Genomic DNA, 19,556 nt, shown 5'->3' on the forward strand with positions numbered 1-19,556 from the left:
ACCCACGATGGTGAGAGCCGGCTTTTGCGGGTACGCATCACGAAATGCTACCCTGTTTGGCAGTTGTCAGTCTTGATAATGGTCATGGCAGCAGATTGTGCGCAACAGAAGCAGAACAGTTTCAAGATGCCTTTTCATCGCATAATGTTATTTTATCCTCTTTATCAGCGCCGGTCGAGGACGCAGTTGAAAGCCGCAGTTCTCACTTGTCAGATTTTAGCACCGCTAGCAGCATCCCTGACATAGAAAGTGCAACGTAAGAGTTGTCGCGAATTTCTGACAATGAGGAGTTGGTGGGTTATGAAGATAGGATGACACCTGAGTCTGGTTCCGCTACTCAATGTCTAGAGCACGACTTGCGCGTGTGGGCAATTAATAGCCAATTGCCTGCTTCTCACCTGCATTCCCTGCTTAAAGTGCTGAAACCATACCATCCAGAGTTACCCACGGATTCTAGAAAATTACTAAAGACGCAGAGGCATAGTGATCCAGCAGTGATGAGCGATGGTCATTACCACTACTTTGGAATTTTTCGTTCTCTGGAAGAACAAGTTGTGCATGTTCCTTAACGTCTGCGCTTTGTGCGAGGGCATTACACCAGTTCTCATGCATTCTACTGGAAGATAGCATAGATCCAGCGACATTGTAAGCAAGGAACCAGAATTTATTCTTTCACTTAACACTGACGCTGCTGCATCATGCCAGTAGTGTAGTATTTTCTCTCTCATTCTTAATCAGATGTATACTCTTATAACCAACATTTATGGGACTGTGCAGCGATTTGCACCAAGGGTAAGAAAAGTGAAATATTCATTGGAATTCAATCATCCTTCATCATCATCAGCCGGACTATACTCGCAGCAGGGCGACAGCCTCTCCCATATTCCCCAAATTAGCCCTTTCCTGTGCTAGCTGCATCCACTTGACCCCTGCACCCATCATCAGTTTGTGATCTAGCTTATGTAGCCCACGAAGAATCGGCCGTTAGCAACTATGCCTTTCAAATTGTGCACAGCAGTGAGGCTGAAAAAGACTATAGGCTGGGCCTGCCCTCTTCGCTCAGTTTACTTTGTCGGCCACCTGCCATGGCACAATTGAGGGAAGACAAAGGGAGTGATGTGCAACCACCTCCAGCCGCGTCTTCATCTACAAACGCCCTTGTGGTTTTAAGCAATTGAATGGCCGTCCCCATGGCTGACACCAGTAGGTCCGCTTGTAAGGCAGGATTCAAGCCAGACAGCAGCACTGGCCATTGCTGTGAGATGCGGGAATGGGAATTTTTGTTTGTATATTATTTGCTTGCTTTTGAGGAATTTTAGTTGGCATGAATAGTCGATGTCTTTTTTGTAATGAATGCATTTTTAGCCACTTTCAGAACAATTTGTTGCTCAGGCTGTTAAAATATGCTCGCGCTGCCAGGGAAGGGCGGATTTTTTTCTCACTATTTTGGTTTGAGCCAAGTGACTGGACATAAGTTCTTTGTACAGAGCTGTCCAATGTCTGTGCTCATTGAGGATTGTAAAAGATTTGTTATTAGACGTGTGCCCACCAAGATGCTTATATTAGGAAATTTTTGGTTCTTTCTTTTTTTTGCAGGGATGCAGCTTTGCTTGTCACATCATGAATTAGAAGAGACCATCATTGTAAGCAGCTGGAGGCTACCAGAAGATAAGCATATTTTAGACGTGCTAAATTGTTCAGGCAAATGTTGAGAGTACTTTAAATTTGTAGTTTTCCAGTGCAACGGCGCATGACCAAAGAAGGGAAGAAGAATACTTGAAGAAAACAGCGCAGCAACAGGGACAAGAGAGAAGATGAGACAGGTGCTGACTAGCAACTGAAGGTTTATTGAAAAGGAATGCATAAAATATACTCTCTTCGCAACCAAGAGCGTGCATGAGCTGCGCAAACAACACTGATAACCTGTCAACTTCAGTCATGGTGGTCAGGATACAGTAGTTCACAATCATTAACAAGGACGGATGGCCGTTCATGGCTGTGAACTGTTGAATCTTGACCACCATGACTGAAGTTGATAGCTTATCAGTGTTGTTCGCGCAGCTCATGCACGCTCTTGGTTGTGAAGAGAGTATATTTTAAGTGTTCCTTTTCAATAAACCTTCAGTTGCTAGTCAGCACCTGTCCCATCTTCTTTCTTGTGCCTGTTGCTGCGCTGTTTTCTTCAACTTGCCGTTTTACTGAAGTTGGGAAGAAGGATAAAACACAGCGCTCACTGACAACTGGTTATTTAACGGCGCAGACACTGCTTAAATGCCTTCAGACCAGCGGAGCAGGAAAAAAACAAACTTATCACACCTTTATCATCAAAACTATGAAAGAAACATCATTTCTGTGTTATATGATACAACTGAAGTATTGCTCGCACATTGTGAACCAGCTTTTTTAATATGATGCGTCTCTGTCCCTTCACAAGTGGCTTGCTTCTGCTAAGGATCTTCACACTTGAAAATCTCTGTACAATCACTGCAGTGCTTGACAAGTTTGGAACCTGTCCTCATTCTTTAGATCTCCTGCATGCAGTTTGCATTTACGGGCCTGTAGCATTTTGCCTCCATCGAAATGCAACCACCGCGGCCAGGATAGAACCCGTGTCTTAACAGGCCAGCAGCCGAGCACCATAACCACTGAACTGCCGTGGCGGCTCATGTATGTGTGTGTGTTCCGTAGGGCTGGAAAACTATGAACTTAAATCAGTGATGCTAACCAGGCCAACAACTAACTCTGCTGTTCATAATACCTCTGCTCCTTGTTTCTAAATGGCCAATTAGGTGGCACTGCTACTTTGTTTATTTGTTGCAATTTTGTGCACAAAATGAATGTCTTATATTTGGGAAACACAAAGTCCAGGTGGTGTATGTTTGCAAGGTGTGCTATTGTTGTGTAGATAGTTTACTGAAGTGTTTTGTATTTCTAACATGCCAGTTGAGAGGTGTGTGTGCATTTTCATGCTATGGTAATGTGCCTAGTAACTGTTTAAAACATTAGCTCTGGTTCTTGTTCCTGAGTAGCTCACATGTGTGCTGCTCATCCCTTTTTTCTTAGCTAAGCTACTTCATCAAATTGCATGTTGTAGGTGTCACCATGTATGTATATCTTAGAGCTTAAAGTAAGTGCTCTTGGAAGTCATCTTAAGGTGAATTCACACGGTGGACTGAATTGCAAATCTTGAGGTTGAACTGTGCATTATGTGGCTTGACGTCACGAATTGACGCCAACCAATTGGTGTCTGCAGATGGAAAGAGGAGGGCGTTTTTTTTCTATTAGGACAAGATCTGCTGTTTTCATCTCATGTGTGAATGCTTTCAGCATGCGGACACTGCCTTTACTTGAGGTGATGCTAGAGATCTTTTTGTGACCTCATCCGTTGTGTGAATATACCGTAAAAACCCGCGTATAATACGAACCCGAATATAATACGGGGCTAAGATTTAGAGACGCGAAATGGGAAAAAAAGTTTCACCCGCGTATAATACGAGTAACACAAGCTCATAGAAGACATTTATTCAAATCGCATCCCGCACTTCACTTCAATTACTTTGTTCTTCAGTAGCGCTTTCTTCGAACATTTCTTTGTCCGACAAATCATCCCAAATGTACTCATCTTCCGTGCCATCGAGGGCGTTCGAGATGCCGCACTTCTTAAGACCGCTTCAGCCGCCCGGTTGGCGTCACTGCAGGCTCACCTGAGCGCATCAACTCTGCGTAGCACCGCCTGACTGCGTCCTTGAACGGTTTGTTTACACAACCATCAAACGGCCGCGAAAGCTTTGTCGCATTCCGCTGCACGCGAAAAGGGCTTCTTTCTGTTGTGGCCATCCACGAATGCTTCCTTCGACGACACCAAACTGCCTCCCGGCCGCACCGTTGCCGATGTTCTCCGCAGCCAAAATCGCTTGAAAGTAGCCGAGTACTGTTTTCGAGACCGTGACATCGTGCTCTCTAAAACAATATCCACTTCACGAAGCGTGCCTTACATGCTAGCACGTAGAAGGGTTGAAATGCGGGCCAGTTGGTACATTGTAAACGGAGAAAAAACCAGTCACACAAGACGACGGACAAGAAGAGTGTACACACCACAACGACTGGACTAACAACTGAAGTTTATTGGAAAATACATGGTCCGAGGAAGGCCAGCAGAGCATGCGCAACAGCATCATCACTAATCACTGCGCAAAAAGAGACAAAGACAAGAAATCTAAACTATCGTGGACGACCTAAAAAAGCAAATTCTTTTTCAAGTAGGCGCACCGAAGTTGTGCTTATACAATCAGAGCCTAACAAACCGATATGATATGCCTCCAGTATTTCCCGCTCCTGTTTTCCCTTGCCTCTACCAAGAATGGTGGTATTGCCGAACAAAGGATAACAGCCACATTCATTGCAATGGCGAGGCAAGTTTGCACCGCCACCGGACCCCAGGGAGGAGTGATGCTCACGAAGCCGGTCATTAATACACCGGCCAGTTTGGCCGATGTAAACTCTCTCGCATGTGAGGGGGAACTTGTACACCACCTGTGCGACACATGTCGTGAAGCGATTCTCATGCTGCGTTGTGCAAACGTGGTTCCTTTCCCTGCCTCGAGAAATGCGCGAACAGAGTCCCGACAGCTTGCAAGGAGCAGAGAACACAATGCTCACTCCCTGCTTGGCCGCCACTTTTTTCAAGTTGTGGCTCACTTTGTGCACGTACGGCATGACCTCGAACTTCTTTCGTTCAGTTGGCCCAACGTCAGTCTTCTTCGTGCGTCCTTTCTTGAGGTTCTGAAGCAGCGATTCAGCCACTGCCTTCAAAAGTGGTTTAGGGAACCCCGCGGCTTCCAAACCTTTGCATTGATTGTCAAGGCTGGTTTTGATGGCATGGTGACAGCTTTTTCCCAGTGCATTGCGGAAACAGTTCATCGCAATCCCTCTCTTTACAATCTTAGAGTGCGCAGAACCAAAAGGTAACAAAGCTTTCTTGCTTCTAGGCGAAAACATCCAGCATAAATGGCCATCGTCAAGGAATGTTAGTTGCAGTTCTAGGAACCTGATAGAATGATTGCTAGGGAGTTCATGAGTAAAATTAAGAGTGCGTGAAGAAGCTTTAAAAGCAGTCAAAACATCGTCTACTGCAGCGGGCAGAGTGTCATTAGGTGAAAGGTTTAAAAATACTAAAAAATCGTCCACGTACCTAAAAACTTTGCACACACGCTTGTCATGAAGTAAGTTTTGAAGTGTTCTGTCAAATTTTGCTAAAAATATCTGGGAAAGCACTGGGGCAACGCTAGAACCAATACATATTTCATTTTTCTGAAGGAACAAGGAACCTTTGAATTCAACAACAGTAGATGACAGGTAAAAAGATAACTCCAAAAAAGAATCAACCGGCATGCCACATGCGTTCTGAAAGTTCACAGGACTGCAATAATCAATAAGATCACGCACGGCTGCAAAGAGTTCATCGTGGGGAATGCTGTAGAAGAGGTCCTCAATGTCAACCGAAAAAGCCGTGGTGGCACCGGGGATGCCGAGATTAAGTGCGTCAACAACCGAAGCCGAGCTGGCCACGCTATAAGGGTCCTGTACAGGAAGGGCCGTCAACTGCTGCTGAAGAAATTGGCTCACTACCTTCTGCCATGAACCAGTCTCCGTAACGATGGCTCTCAGAGGGCAACCCACCTTGTGTGTTTTGGCTGAAAAGAACACTTGCAGGCGGTCACCCTTGCTTTTGATGACACCATTCGAAAGTTTCTCCAAGTTGTTTTCTTTCAGGAGCTTCATGGCGGCGGTCTTTATCCTTGAGGGCTTCCGACTAGTAGGCACGAAGTTCTTCGACACAGCAGCCAATGCCTTCTCTCCAAAAGACTTTGTCGGGAGGACCACGAAGCCACCTTTCTTGTCCGCTTGGAGGAGGGTCAGGTCATTTTCGATGAAGTGGTCGACAACTCGGTTTAGCGCTCGTTTGCTCTGCACTAACTGCTTGCCATCAACCTTCAAAAGAACGTCCACCCCTTCAGACAAACAGCGCTGTTTCTCATCCTTGTGTGCTTTATCAGCCAGCCGATGTACGGTGGCTAGCAGCTCATGGCTCCTTAAGCTTGGTGTGAGGCTGTACTTAGGGCCATTTTTCAGCAGGTCATCAACATCCTTGGGCACTGTCGCACCTTCCAGGTATAGCACTGAGGCTCTGTTTTCCTTTGCCCGTTCTTTTTTTGGCAGATGCACCCTCAGCTGATTCCAGAACGCTTCCGTTGCCTGGCCTGCCAAACGGCGGTGCTCCTGGAGGCAGCGAGCTCCTGACAGCTCGTCACGTCCCGCGAGGCACAACACTCGCAACCAATCGTGCAGAAGCCTCACTTGCCTCCAGCACTCCGATTTCCAGATCTTGACCATTCTCTTCCAATGGCCGGTCGAAGGCTCCAGCAACCCGAAGAACGCCACCAGCTCTGGTGGAGCAATGTTGACCTTGAGGCAATGGGAAAGGGTGCGCGCTCGACAAGTGATGGAAGCAATTGCACTAACACAAAGCGTAGCCTGACTGCGCGGAGTATGAACATTTAGAAAGACGCCCACGGAAGAAGAAATAGTATGCAGAAGGGTTGAAATGCGGGCCAGTTGGTACATTGTAAACGGAGAAAAAACCAGTCACACAAGACGACGGACAAGAAGAGTGTACACACCACAACGACTGGACTAACAACTGAAGTTTATTGGAAAATACATGGTCCGAGGAAGTCCAGCAGAGCATGCGCAACAGCATCATCACTAATCACTGCGCAAAAAGAGACAAAGACAAGAAATCTAAACTATCGTGGACGACCTAAAAAAGCAAATTCTTTTTCAAGTAGGCGCACCGAAGTTGTGCTTATACAATCAGAGCCTAACAAACCGATATGATATGCCTCCAGTATTTCCCGCTCCTGTTTTCCATTGCCTCTACCAAGAATGGTGGTATTGCCGAACAAAGGATAACAGCCACATTCATTGCAATGGCGAGGCAAGTTTGCACCGCCACCGGACCCCAGGGAGGAGTGATGCTCACGAAGCCGGTCATTAATACACCGGCCAGTTTGGCCGATGTAAACTCTCTCGCATGTGAGGGGGAACTTGTACACCACCTGTGCGACACATGTCGTGAAGCGATTCTCATGCTGCGTTGTGCAAACGTGGTTCCTTTCCCTGCCTCGAGAAATGCGCGAACAGAGTCCCGACAGCTTGCAAGGAGCAGAGAACACAATGCTCACTCCCTGCTTGGCCGCCACTTTTTTCAAGTTGTGGCTCACTTTGTGCACGTACGGCATGACCTCGAACTTCTTTCGTTCAGTTGGCCCAACGTCAGTCTTCTTCGTGCGTCCTTTCTTGAGGTTCTGAAGCAGCGATTCAGCCACTGCCTTCAAAAGTGGTTTAGGGAACCCCGCGGCTTCCAAACCTTTGCACTGATTGTCAAGGCTGGTTTTGATGGCATGGTGACAGCTTTTTCCCAGTGCATTGCGGAAACAGTTCATCGCAATCCCTCTCTTTACAATCTTAGAGTGCGCAGAACCAAAAGGTAACAAAGCTTTCTTGCTTCTAGGCGAAAACATCCAGCATAAATGGCCATCGTCAAGGAATGTTAGTTGCAGTTCTAGGAACCTGATAGAATGATTGCTAGGGAGTTCATGAGTAAAATTAAGAGTGCGTGAAGAAGCTTTAAAAGCAGTCAAAACATCGTCTACTGCAGCGGGCAGAGTGTCATTAGGTGAAAGGTTTAAAAATACTAAAAAATCGTCCACGTACCTAAAAACTTTGCACACACGCTTGTCATGAAGTAAGTTTTGAAGTGTTCTGTCAAATTTTGCTAAAAATATCTGGGAAAGCACTGGGGCAACGCTAGAACCAATACATATTCCATTTTTCTGAAGGAACAAGGAACCTTTGAATTCAACAACAGTTGTTAGTCCAGTCGTTGTGGTGTGTACACTCTTCTTGTCCGTCGTCTTGTGTGACTAGTTTTTTCTCCGTTTACAATGCTAGCACGTGCGTTGTCAACAGGCACACGGCACACCGCGACCCCCCGGCGCACCCAACGGATCAACAAAGAAACGACGTCGTGACGTCGTTTGTCGAGAGTAACGAAGCCAAGCCGTAGCCACGCGCCAATAGCGAAGCGAAGCCATAGCCACGCCGCAAAAACGAAACCAAAACATCGAGTAACTTCGAAAATTTTTGTTCGGATCCGCAAATAGTACGAGGCGGAAATTTAGGACGCTAATTATGGGAAAAAACCTCGTATTATACGCGGGTTTTTACGGTACCTTTGATGTGCATTTTGGTGTAAGGACATGAACTCTAACTATACCTAATTCACAGAACTGGCCCCAGCAATGACATCCATCAATGGGGCTAGTGGCAGTGGGCCAGACGAGTTTGGTGAGCGAACCTTCTTGTGATGCATGCCATTTTTTATTTTTCATAATCAAATCGGCCTAAGAAAATGTTCACTGCAAACAAAGGATTTGTCCAATGAGCGCCTGTTAATCCTGTCCTGTGCCACTTGAGGGCGCCTTATCCCCTGAAACTTCTACTCTCATCCTTCCACCATCTCTGCCGTGCCCCTAACTTTGACTGTATGTGCTACATTGACCTTTCTTGAAATTGGTTACATACCCTTCCCAGGCCCCATTTCTTTCTGTACTTTTTATCTTTACTTTGTGTCGCTCTCCTACTCTACTGTGTGATTACATCTATACCTTTCGATAGCTTGTCGTCCTGCCTTCAGTTGCATTTCAAGCCTTTTCATTAAGCTTCATGTTTCTTTCCCATAGTTATCTAATAATTAAAAGCTTTTTAATTGATTGACATCCCCATTCTTGTGAATTAACAAAATATATTAGCATTATTCTGGTCGTCTGGTACATTCAAAGTTGTTAGGCGTTGTACCGTGTACAGGTTGAAAAGTTTTCTGGCACAGTGTTCCTGCTGTCCTTCAGCAGATGCGCAGTTAATTGAATCTGACGTCTTTTTTTTTCTTTTTGCATTGCCTATGAGGCTTGCTGTACTGTCCCTTTCATTTTTGGCAGGATATGCGATTTTTCTGAACTGCTCTCGCTCCGCAGTGTTCTGCTGTGTCTTTAAGGCTCGTTTATGGGGGTTCAGCGTCCCAAAGCGACTCGGGCTATGAGGGACGTGGTAGTGGAGGGCTCCGGAAATTTCGACCAGCTGAGGTTCTTTAACGTGCACTGACATCGCACAGCACACGGGCCCCTGGAACTTCGCCTCCATCGAAATTCCATTGCCGCAGCTGGATCGAACTCTCGTCATTTGGGTCAGCAGCCAAGCGTTATAACCACTGAGCCACTGCGGCCACGGTTGTCACTTGTCACTTAGCCCTCATTATTTCACCAGTTATCTTTTTAGCCATCAGTGTTAGTGTAGTTTAAAAGGGTGTGCGCTAAAAAAGACGTACACAGGGAAAAGATACAGACGACAGGAAAGAAGCGCAACTTCCAACTTTAATGACAACAAAAGAAGCCAGGCGCACATATATATCCGCTGATAAACAGATATGAGCTGCGTGATGGAGCGTGACCCCATCAACCAAACATAAGACAGCGCAAAAAATGCATATCTAAGTGACATTAAAAGAAACCCAAGAAAGTGAACATATCAAACACCTGCCGAGGTAAGGTAAAAAAGTGGGATTCGTATCGGCTGACAACAATGCATAACAACATGGGAAAACAGAGCTGTATGAAAGATGACACTGAAAAAGAGGATAACACCATAAAAAAGGCTAACAACATGACGAAATTTTTAACAAAGAACAAGTGAAAGATGGAGATAAAAACCGTGTAAAGGGTGGTAAATAAAGGCACATTGGAACATCTAAAAGGACAATAAAACATAGAGAGGCGAACGGGTTAATAGTCTAGATGTACCCATCCAGAAAGGCAAGTTCATTTCTAGACAGGTTAATAGAAGGCGTGCTAACGCACTTGTCTTTCCTGAGGTGAATAAAAAAGGCCTCGATTACTTCTCTTTCTGTCTTGTCCTGAGCCTTAGCTAGAAACTTGGTTTCATTAAACTTGGGGTAGCAGTTCTGGCAACTGCTGCAGTGTAACGGAAGGTTACCTCCAGACCTGTTCTTCATGGTGACGTTGTGCCTGCGGGCGCGCTCATTGAAACATTTCCCGGTTTGACCCACATACACTTTGCCGCACGTCAAGGGAATCTCGTACACAACATTGGCAGTGCATTGTGTGTACACGGTTTGATGCTTGATATTACAGGCCTTCTTAACACGCTTCCTGGTCACCATCGGACATAATTTCGCCAGTTTGCAAGTAGCCGAAAAAACCAACTTAACCCCGTGACGAGACGCAACTTTCTTTAAATTGTGTGAAAGACCATGCAGGTAAGGTATAACCTGCACAGGTTTCCGTTCTGTTTGATGTTTAGCATGCTCCGAGTTTTTAATTTTTTGCAAAAGGTTTTCAGACATGTTCGTGACCAGATTTGCAGGGTAACCTGCAGCAGAAATTCGGTCGATCTGGCACTGGAAACTTTCACCTATCTTGTGGCCGCAGGATTTTTCTAATGCAGATTTCATGCAAAGAGATACTATGCCAAGCTTTACCAGCTTGGAGTGGGCACTATCATAGGGCAAAAGTGACTTCTTTGAGTGCGGCTGATAAGACCAACACACATGATCATTTGTAAAAATAAGCTGTAAGTCAAGAAACTGGAGTCGATCATGATCTGCTCGTTCATGCGTGAATTTTAGACCCCTCGATGAAGAACAGAAGGTAGTGAGAATTTGGACTACAAGTGTATCAGCAGCACAGTATGAAGGTGCGTTAAGAAGGACAAGATAATCGTCGACGTATCTGAAAATACATGTTATCCCTGTGTCCTTCAAGCTAGCTTCAAGGCGCCGGTCAAATGACGCCAGAAAAATTCCGCATAAGACCGGTGCGACTGAGGAACCTATACAAATTCCGGCTTTTTGCAAGTAAAACTCATCCTGGAAGCAAATAACAGTGGAATCCAAATAAAACAATAGTAGGTCCAGAAATTTTTCAGTTGTGACACCGGCAGAATTTTGAAACCTGACTTCGCCAAATTCTTCCAAATGTTCACGAACAGCATCCAACAACCCGTCGTGAGGCACAGAGTAAAATAAGTCCTCAACGTCAATTGAAAAACCAGTTGTGGCCGATACCTTGCCTCCCTCCAGTACCTGCACCACTTCCTTTGAGCTTCGAACGCGGTAAGGGTAAGCGCCAGCTATTCTGTCCAGTTGGCACCGAAGGAAGTCACCCACAACGTTTTGCCACGTATCCCTTTCAGACACAATGGCACGTAGTGGACAAGCAGGCTTATGCGTTTTACCTGAAAAGAATATTTCGAGGCATCCGGTCTCAGCTCATTTGACCGCCTCGGAGCATGCTAAACATCAAACAGAACGGAAACCTGTGCAGGTTATACCTTACCTGCATGGTCTTTCACACAATTTAAAGAAAGTTGCGTCTCGTCACGGGGTTAGGCTAGTTTTTTCGGCTACTTGCAAACTGGCGAAATTATGTCCGATGGTGACCAGGAAGCGTGTTAAGAAGGCCTGTAATATCAAGCATCAAACCGTGTACACACAATGCACTGCCAATGTTGTGTACGAGATTCCCTTGACGTGCGGCAAAGTGTATGTGGGTCAAACCGGGAAATGTTTCAATGAGCGCGCCCGCAGGCACAACGTCACCATGAAGAACAGGTCTGGAGGTAACCTTCCGTTACACTGCAGCAGTTGCCAGAACTGCTACCCCAAGTTTAATGAAACCAAGTTTCTAGCTAAGGCTCAGGACAAGACAGAAAGAGAAGTAATCGAGGCCTTTTTTATTCACCTCAGGAAAGACAAGTGCGTTAGCACGCCTTCCATTAACCTGTCTAGAAATGAACTTGCCTTTCTGGATGGGTACATCTAGACTATTAACCCGTTCGCCTCTCTATGTTTTATTGTCCTTTTATATGTTCCAATGTGCCTTTATTTACCACCCTTTACACGGTTTTTATCTCCATCTTTCACTTGTTCTTTGTTAAAAATTTCGTCATGTTGTTAGCCTTTTTTATGGTGTTATCCTCTTTTTCAGTGTCATCTTTCATACAGCTCTGTTTTCCCATGTTGTTATGCATTGTTGTCAGCCGATACGAATCCCACTTTTTTACCTTACCTCGGCAGGTGTTTGATATGTTCACTTTCTTGGGTTTCTTTTAATGTCACTTAGATATGCATTTTTTGCGCTGTCTTATGTTTGGTTGATGGGGTCACGCTCCATCACGCAGCTCATATCTGTTTATCAGCGGATATATATGTGCGCCTGGCTTCTTTTGTCGTCATTAAAGTTGGAAGTTGCGCTTCTTTCCTGTCGTCTCTATCTTTTTCCTGCGTTTGTCTTTTTTAGCGCACACCCTTTCAAATATGAATATGTACCAACTAGCCCGTCAAAAAGCTTTACTACTGTTAGTGTAGCAGCCGATCAACTCTTCACTGAGATGTGTTTCTCATAGTATTAATGTTTCTACAAGTTTTAATACAGCATAACCCTGCTGATGTACTCCTCACGGGACTAAAAAAAATTGGCTGTGGCTTAGCTCAGCTATGCCAGACATACGTAGCGAGAGGTAATGGACCTTCAGAGGCTAGGCGAACTCGTCGAGCTGCATCTTCACGGCGTCGCTTATTCAGACGTTCTGCACGTTCTTCCTCGGTCTGGTCGCCTTTGCCTTGTTTCGTTCCAACAGCTAAGCTTGGTTTGTTTCAGCCTCTCCGACTCGCTCTCCATCTCTGGCCACAACAGCTTCAACGAACCGCCCTCTTATACAGGCCGCTGCTCATTCATTCATAAATCTTTAATCACAAGGATGACCTGAGGCCCAAGGGGGAAGTGGGTTGGTTAGGTGAAGGTGAGGGTGTCGGTCTCTGACATGAAGTCTAGCAGGGCACTGAGCTTGCGCTTGGCGTCGGTACTGGGGGCCGTCCAGTCATCGTATGTCTGGATGCGGTAGGCAGAGGTGTAGCAGGCGCAGAGGCTCGCAGTGCCAGGACAGGTCCAGATCAGGTGGTGCAAATCAACAGAGTCAGCAGGGCAATCGGGGCAGCCGATCCTGGTTCGGTGCCATCGACTCGGGATGTCCGGGGTGTACGCTGCACCGGCTCGCACCTTGTGAGCGAGAACTTGGGCCGGGCGAGAAAGTCCAGAAGGAATGGATGGAGTAATGTCTGGGACAAAGTCCCACGACAAACCCCTCTGCTCTTGTTAAAGGCGTGTGATGATAGAGTCAGGTATTATGAGCGGGATGGGAGAACGATAAGGGTGGTCCGAGTTGGTCGGCTCACGTTAAGGCAATGCCGACGGTCTTCCTCTAGCTGCGCGCCAGCAGCCTCGTGGGCAGTCCTGTTCCCGGTCCCTTGTGCGTGATTTCTGGGTGTCCAGTGAATGCGTACGTAGATTTGGGAGGTCTCTTGCTGTGCCTACTGCTATCTCTGGCTCTCCTCCTCCTCTGACGTTGCACCAGATGGCGCGGCTCCATCTGGCAACGGTTGCTAGGCAGCGGCGCAAGAAGCGGTGTGACCACGGTGTGACCACCGCCGCAGTGAAAATGCTACTTTGCGACCAATAGCTCTTGCTACAAAAAAAAAATGCAAGAGCGAGGAAACATTAGAGGCAGGAAGTAGGACAAATTTAAAAATGACAGGAATGAAGAACTAAACACATTTATTGCAGTGCTGGCACTTGAAAAAATCATGCAGCATTGTCTGCTGCATTTTCTTACGTCCGGTGAGGACTACTCATTTCTCCAGAATTTACGGGGCTATGTGGCTGTTGCGATCATTGCAAACATACTTTCTGAGAATGTCTAATGCCGCTACAGCCAACATAATGGTTGGTTCCAGCGGAGGCTAGCCCTCGTCCTCTTTGTTGCCACTGCTGTGTGCATCCAGAAGTCACAAAAGATGTGATGAGGTGCGGAAGGACAAAATCAATCGCGCCAGCCACACTAACACTAGCAGCACAATTACAAAGAAACAAGGATAGGTGAAGAAAAAATTAGCTGTGGTTTAGCTCTGATTAAACATGGCGAGAAGCGGTAGCTTCATGTGGCTGCGCTTTGCAAAGCTTTGTTTGTTTCTAGTTTCTCGGCTTGTTGAAAGATTGTTGTTTCTTTGGACTTTGCCGCACGTAGCTACGTGAAACTACTGCTTCTCACCAGGTTTAACCGAAGCTAAACCACAGCTGATTTTTTCCTATACCCGTGGTGTTAGATTTTCTGCGTGTGGAGCGCTAATCTTCCTCTTTGTATTCTTCGTCTTCCTCTTGTTATTCCTCTTCAAACTCCTCTCGAAATCGCCTGTCACTGATCAATCATGAATCGCTCGAATCACAAATTACCATGATATTGCATGAGCGGCTGTGTAACCTAGCAGTTAGTATACAAGAAGCACATATACAGGGTGTCCCAGCTAAAAGTAACGAAGCTTGTAAAAAAGAGGATGATCCCTAGCCGAGTGAGACCAACTGAGGGTTGTTGCCAGTCGCGTGTCCTAGTCTGTAGTATGTTTTTTTTATTATGCAAACATGATTAATTAGCAGAGACTAATTAGCTAACTTTTTAATTATTGCCTACAGGAAGAAAGTGTCAATGCAGGAGTTGTAGATCCCTTTGAAAAATAACCGTTTGCCGTGTTTGCAGCCAAGTACCACTGATACAGCTTCTTTTATTTGACTTAAAAGAAAGCCCGCGAAATACAAAAAGAGCCACGTGATAGGGAAGCAGTTTCAGCGCTCCCAGACGACCAGCCAAGCAAAGACATTCGCTTATCTTTGCAACGTTGTCCCGAACGGGGTTCGGCGTTTTGTGATGGTTGCGAGATATACGTAATTAACTCTCGCATCGGCGCTAGGGCGACCGTTTCTTCAGCGCGTGACGGTGCAAGTTAGCGGCACGGCCACATTCCTATCACTCGAGGCGAGGTTACGCGTGAAAAAGCGCTCCATGCGAGCCGCGCTTCACTTCCTTGAAAAGCAGCACCCGCTCACTTTCCATGACGCATAAGCAGTTCCTGGTGCATATCTCGCCACCTCCTCAAGACGCCAAAAGCTGTACGGGACAGCGTTGCAAACATAACCGGATGTCGTTGCTTGATCGCTCGTTTGGGAGCGCTGTAACTGCTTCCCTATCACGTGGTTCTTTTTGTATTTCGCGGGCTTTCTTTTAAGTCAGATAAAAGAAGTTGTATCAGTGGTACTTAGCTGCAAACAAGGCAAACGATTATTTTTCTATGGGATCTACAACTCCTGCATTGACAATTTCTTCCTGAAAGCAATAATTAAAAAGTTAGCTAATTAGTCTTTGCTAAATACTGCAGACTAGGACACGCGACTATCAACAACCCTCAGTTGGTCTCACTCGGCTAGGGATCATCCTCTTTTTAACAAGCTTGGTTACTTTTAGCTGGGACACGCTGTATATCTCCAGTTTTATTGAATTGTCACACCGTGGGTCTGAAGCTTAGTGGTTAGCGCACCTGGCTCTCGCCCAATGGACCTGAGTTTGAATCCCACTGATTGTGAGGTTTATTTGTTTGTTTATTTTATTTGTGGCAGACTTGAAGGTCATGTTGCGTACATGGCGATCTCAGCCGTGCACCTGTAGCAGTGAAGCTACTGCTTCAAAAAAGTGCAACCACTGTGGATGATGATGGCACAGCCTGTCTGAATGCCGTCTGCCTAACACAGTGGTGCTAGACATGCCAGGCCAAGTAAAGCCGCTTTAGAAGTAAACATATGACTGCCACTGCTTCTCATTTAGGCTGGCATGGGGTGTTATTTCACAAGTATTACTGTGTAGGAATATGGCCGAAGTTACAATGCAACGAACAGCAGGGTTTATAATGCATGGAACCCTATTATCATCATGCCAGATCTAGACCACTACAATGTGTAGCAGCCAGGAAAATGCAGCACCCATCAACTCAGCAGCGAGGTTCTACTGTGCAAAGCTTTCACTGTTACCTTGAGAGCAAAATACTTAATTTTTTTCATTTACTTGATAGCCCACAATGTCAAACTGTACTCAGTTTGCTTTTGCTTATATGTGCTGCTGAGGTGCATTGATATTTGTGTACTTCCTTTTCTTGTCAAAAAAGTATGCTCAGCCGAGGAGATGGAGACCGCCGCGGACTGCCAGCTCCAGCTGCCTGGTGGGCAGGACACTGTGATAGGTTCTGCTAGGGATGATGGAAAGGTGATTGTGCGTGTTCTTAAGTCATATAGTGTATCAAATACCATAGTAGAGTGAGTGAATGATTCTTAATTAAATTGGGGCTGGTACATAGTGAAATGGGTACAGTTTAGAGGATGATGCTAGCTTACAGTAGAAACTTATACTAGTCCCAGTAAGTGTGCCGAAAAGGGTAGTGTGCAAAGCATAGATGTGTGGTTTCAGACAATATCATGTAAGGCACAGGTCAGCATTTCTAATTTGTCATTTTTGTACTTCATTACCTGACGATGCCATAATGGGTCTGCAGTTATTCTTGTCCTGAGGAAATTCTTAGTACACAAGTAATTTTTGATCATGAGGAGGCTGCCTTGTTCTGTCAGGTATGCCTAGTTGTTGGTATGTGAAATTTATTCTCATTTCTGAAGTTTGTTTGAATTGGGGCAGAGAACATTATTTCAACTTTTGGCGGTATTTGACTCGGAATGAAGAGAAGCTAGAACTGTCAGAAGATTGTGCTATATATTTCATGTTGCACGCAAGCAATTTCTTTTTTTTCGAATTATAAGGCTAGAAATAAAAAATCTACTGATTTTGGACACTGCTCGCTGTAAAAGAGTGCATTCATGCCTACATAATTTTTATGTTTTTCAGCTGTTTGTTTTAAGTTATGAAATATTTAAAATCCCTTGATTCATTGCTGTTAATGTGTACAAATGCGAAATTCTCCACGTTTGCTGCAGGTCTATGCAGGCAGTGGGCTCTGGATGGAGCCTGGTGCCTGGCAGATGCTCCTGAGAGCACCAACAGACTCAATCTTCTGCCGCGGTGCTACTCAGGTGTATTGGACACCTGATGAGCTGAAGAGCCGCAGCGTGACTGGCGTGCTTTCAAATAAGTGCCGGTCTCTTGGCAGAACAGAGGCGAAACCGGCACTTACACCGGAAAAAGTCTTCTCTGAAAGGTGCTAGTGCTTTTTTTTTCTTTGCTTTGAGTAACACCTAGGCAATCAAACTTTGCTTCAGCCAAATACAGTCGCGCTCACTTACAGAAAGCGTGATAGTCATGGAGATCCTGTTCATTGTATCCGAGGTTTGTAACAACTGCAATGTCCTTATTGCATCCAAAACTGCAAAGTCGGGCAAAAGTGACGTTTAGTTTTTGCAAGGTGTGTTATGCCCATACGTTTCTTCATGCAGGCTCTATCACAGCACTTTCAGAGATCTCCACACTGTTTGTGTGGCTCTCGCTAAGATCCGTTCTGCCAGTAACCTGATTTATCTATTTGGTTGTGAAATTAGCGTTCTCAACGACTGGTGGCAAGTCATTGTGCGCGTTCTCCGATCTTGCTGCGACAAAGATAGTGCAATTAACATATCTGCACAGAATGTATAAATAGCATTGCCTGTTGTTTCGAGTAATCTCTGTCTTTGGTTTTCATGCAAGCATCTCAATGCATCCAACAACACACAGCAGACGCGGAGTGGGTAGGCCCATGTGTCGTCAGCAATCAGAGGTTGCCAGACAAGCAGTCAGTTCGCAAAGGAAACGAAAATCGTTTTAAAGATATCTGCCGCACGGAATCAACTGAAAGTTTTGGGTATTGTAATTTAATGTGTTGGGAATTAAATGCTACAACAAGGGTATGCACGAAAGTAGGCTTCATGGCCCCTTTAATGGCGAACATTCGTTTCTGTGTTTTTACAATGAGAGTGGTAATTCTGAATCTCACTTTTGCATTTATCATGTATCTAGTTGTGTTCAAATGTGGCCTATTTTGTGTTCTATTGTGCAGCTCTGTTTCATATCTACATGGGAGACATACCAAAGGAGCTTGCAGAGAAGAGACTGAAAGCCGTGCGCATGCACCTCTCACAGAAGCTGGGGGACGTGCAACGAAAAATTGGAGGTCATGATGTATAAATTTATTTTGCCACTTACCTATGCCGAAGCCGTCAGGCGTGCCCGCCCAGAAACGTTCGTTTCGTACCAGCATCCACTGCAGTCGACACCATTTCGTCCTGCCTGGCCACCACCGCAACGTTTCCGTCCATGGCGGACACCGGACAACCTACCCATTTGTTATGTCTGCGGCATTCCTAGCCATGTGATGCGTCCCTGCCGCCGCCAAGTGTTGTCCCCTGCTGCCAATACTGACCCTCGAGGTTACGCCTACGCCCCTCCCCAGCCTTTTCACCGCACTTCGCCTTCTGAGACCACTGCTTCCTCCGATCTCAGGCCGTATATTCGCCGCCGTGCTCCATCTCCGCGTCGTCGCTCGGTTTCCCCGATGCGCCGTCGTCCCTCTTCCCCTTCGGAAAACTAGTGCCCGCAGTTCCGGAGGCAAGAACTGCTTGCTCGTCACCAAGCTCAAGACCTCGACTTTCTCCGACAAATTTGATCGCGGTTTCTGTGGAGGGCACCGATGCTTTCGCGCTTGTTGACACCAGTGCTGCTGTATCTGTACTAAGTGAGAAATTGTGCCGCCAGTTACGAAAAGTGATGACTCCGCTATATGGTTTTATGCTTCGCGCCGCTAATTCGCAACTTATTGCGCCTTTGGGGGCATGTACAGCCCGAGTTACTATTCAGGACGTTCTGTATATTGTTGAATTCATCGTCTTCCCATGGCCGTCTCACGACGTCATCTTAGGCTGGGACTTTCTCTCCCAACATGACGTTGTCATCGACTGCGCTCGTTCCGAAGTCGCCCTTCTTCCCTTCGGCGACGACTCTGTGAACGCTTCCACTAACTTGTGCTCCAAGCTGACTGTGGCTGATGACGTCATGATCCCGCCGTGCTCTGCTGTGCTCGCCTCTGTTCATTGCGACTCTGGATCCAACGGCCCTGTCATCTTCATCCCGTCCGACTCCTCTGCTTCTCGCCACTGTCTACCCCTGCCATTCGCCGTGCTTGCCGTCTCAGCCGGCTGCAGCGCCTTGCCCCTGACGAATCCATTCCTGTGCCCCTCCACTCTTCTTCGTGGTGAATGCTTGGGATGTGTCCAGCCTTTCGCTTCCGTCGTCGCCTGGGACCCTTCTGAGGACGACTCCTGCCGCCTGCAAGTGTCTTCACTTACTTCCTCCTCACCGTCTCCTGATCCCGTTCCCGAGGCCGTCTTTGTGGGCTCAATCGACACAAATCTTTCGCCACCGGAGAAGACCCAGCTTGCGGCCCTGCTAGATAAGTTTCGGTCATCGTTTGACTTCTCTCACCACCGTTTTGGTCGCACTTCAGCTGTTACCCATCGGATCGACACTGGCGCCCATTCGCCGTTGCGCCAACGCCCATATCGCGTCTC

At 46.4% G+C, this 19,556-nt stretch overlaps 1 protein-coding gene across 1 annotated transcript; it reads left to right on the plus strand.

Moving 5' to 3' along the window:
• Positions 1 to 8,013: 8,013 nt before the first annotated feature.
• LOC149357057 (uncharacterized) lies at positions 8,014 to 18,209 on the plus strand. Its single transcript, XM_089577872.1, has 4 exons — positions 8,014 to 8,409; positions 16,181 to 16,278; positions 16,998 to 17,218; positions 18,050 to 18,209. The coding sequence occupies exons 1-4, from the start codon at positions 8,364 to 8,366 to the stop codon at positions 18,168 to 18,170; spliced, it is 486 nt and encodes a 161-aa protein (XP_089433998.1). The 5' UTR covers positions 8,014 to 8,363; the 3' UTR covers positions 18,171 to 18,209.
• The last annotated feature ends 1,347 nt before the right edge of the window (positions 18,210 to 19,556 follow it).

The sequence above is a fragment of the Amblyomma mixtum genome, chromosome 3, assembly GCF_055824585.1.
Source record: "Amblyomma mixtum isolate Tamu chromosome 3, ASM5582458v1, whole genome shotgun sequence".
NCBI lineage: Eukaryota > Metazoa > Arthropoda > Arachnida > Ixodida > Ixodidae > Amblyomma > Amblyomma mixtum.

Bases quoted from the DNA above. Each gene is read 5' to 3' on its own strand.
- LOC149357057 (XM_089577872.1), top strand. From the start codon at position 8,364: ATGACATCCATCAATGGGGCTAGTGGCAGTGGGCCAGACGAGTTTG. The intron at 8,410-16,180 runs GTGAGCGAACCT...TTGTCAAAAAAG, and splicing joins CAGTGGGCCAGACGAGTTTG to TATGCTCAGCCGAGGAGATG. The intron at 17,219-18,049 runs GTGCTAGTGCTT...TCTATTGTGCAG, and splicing joins GAAAAAGTCTTCTCTGAAAG to CTCTGTTTCATATCTACATG.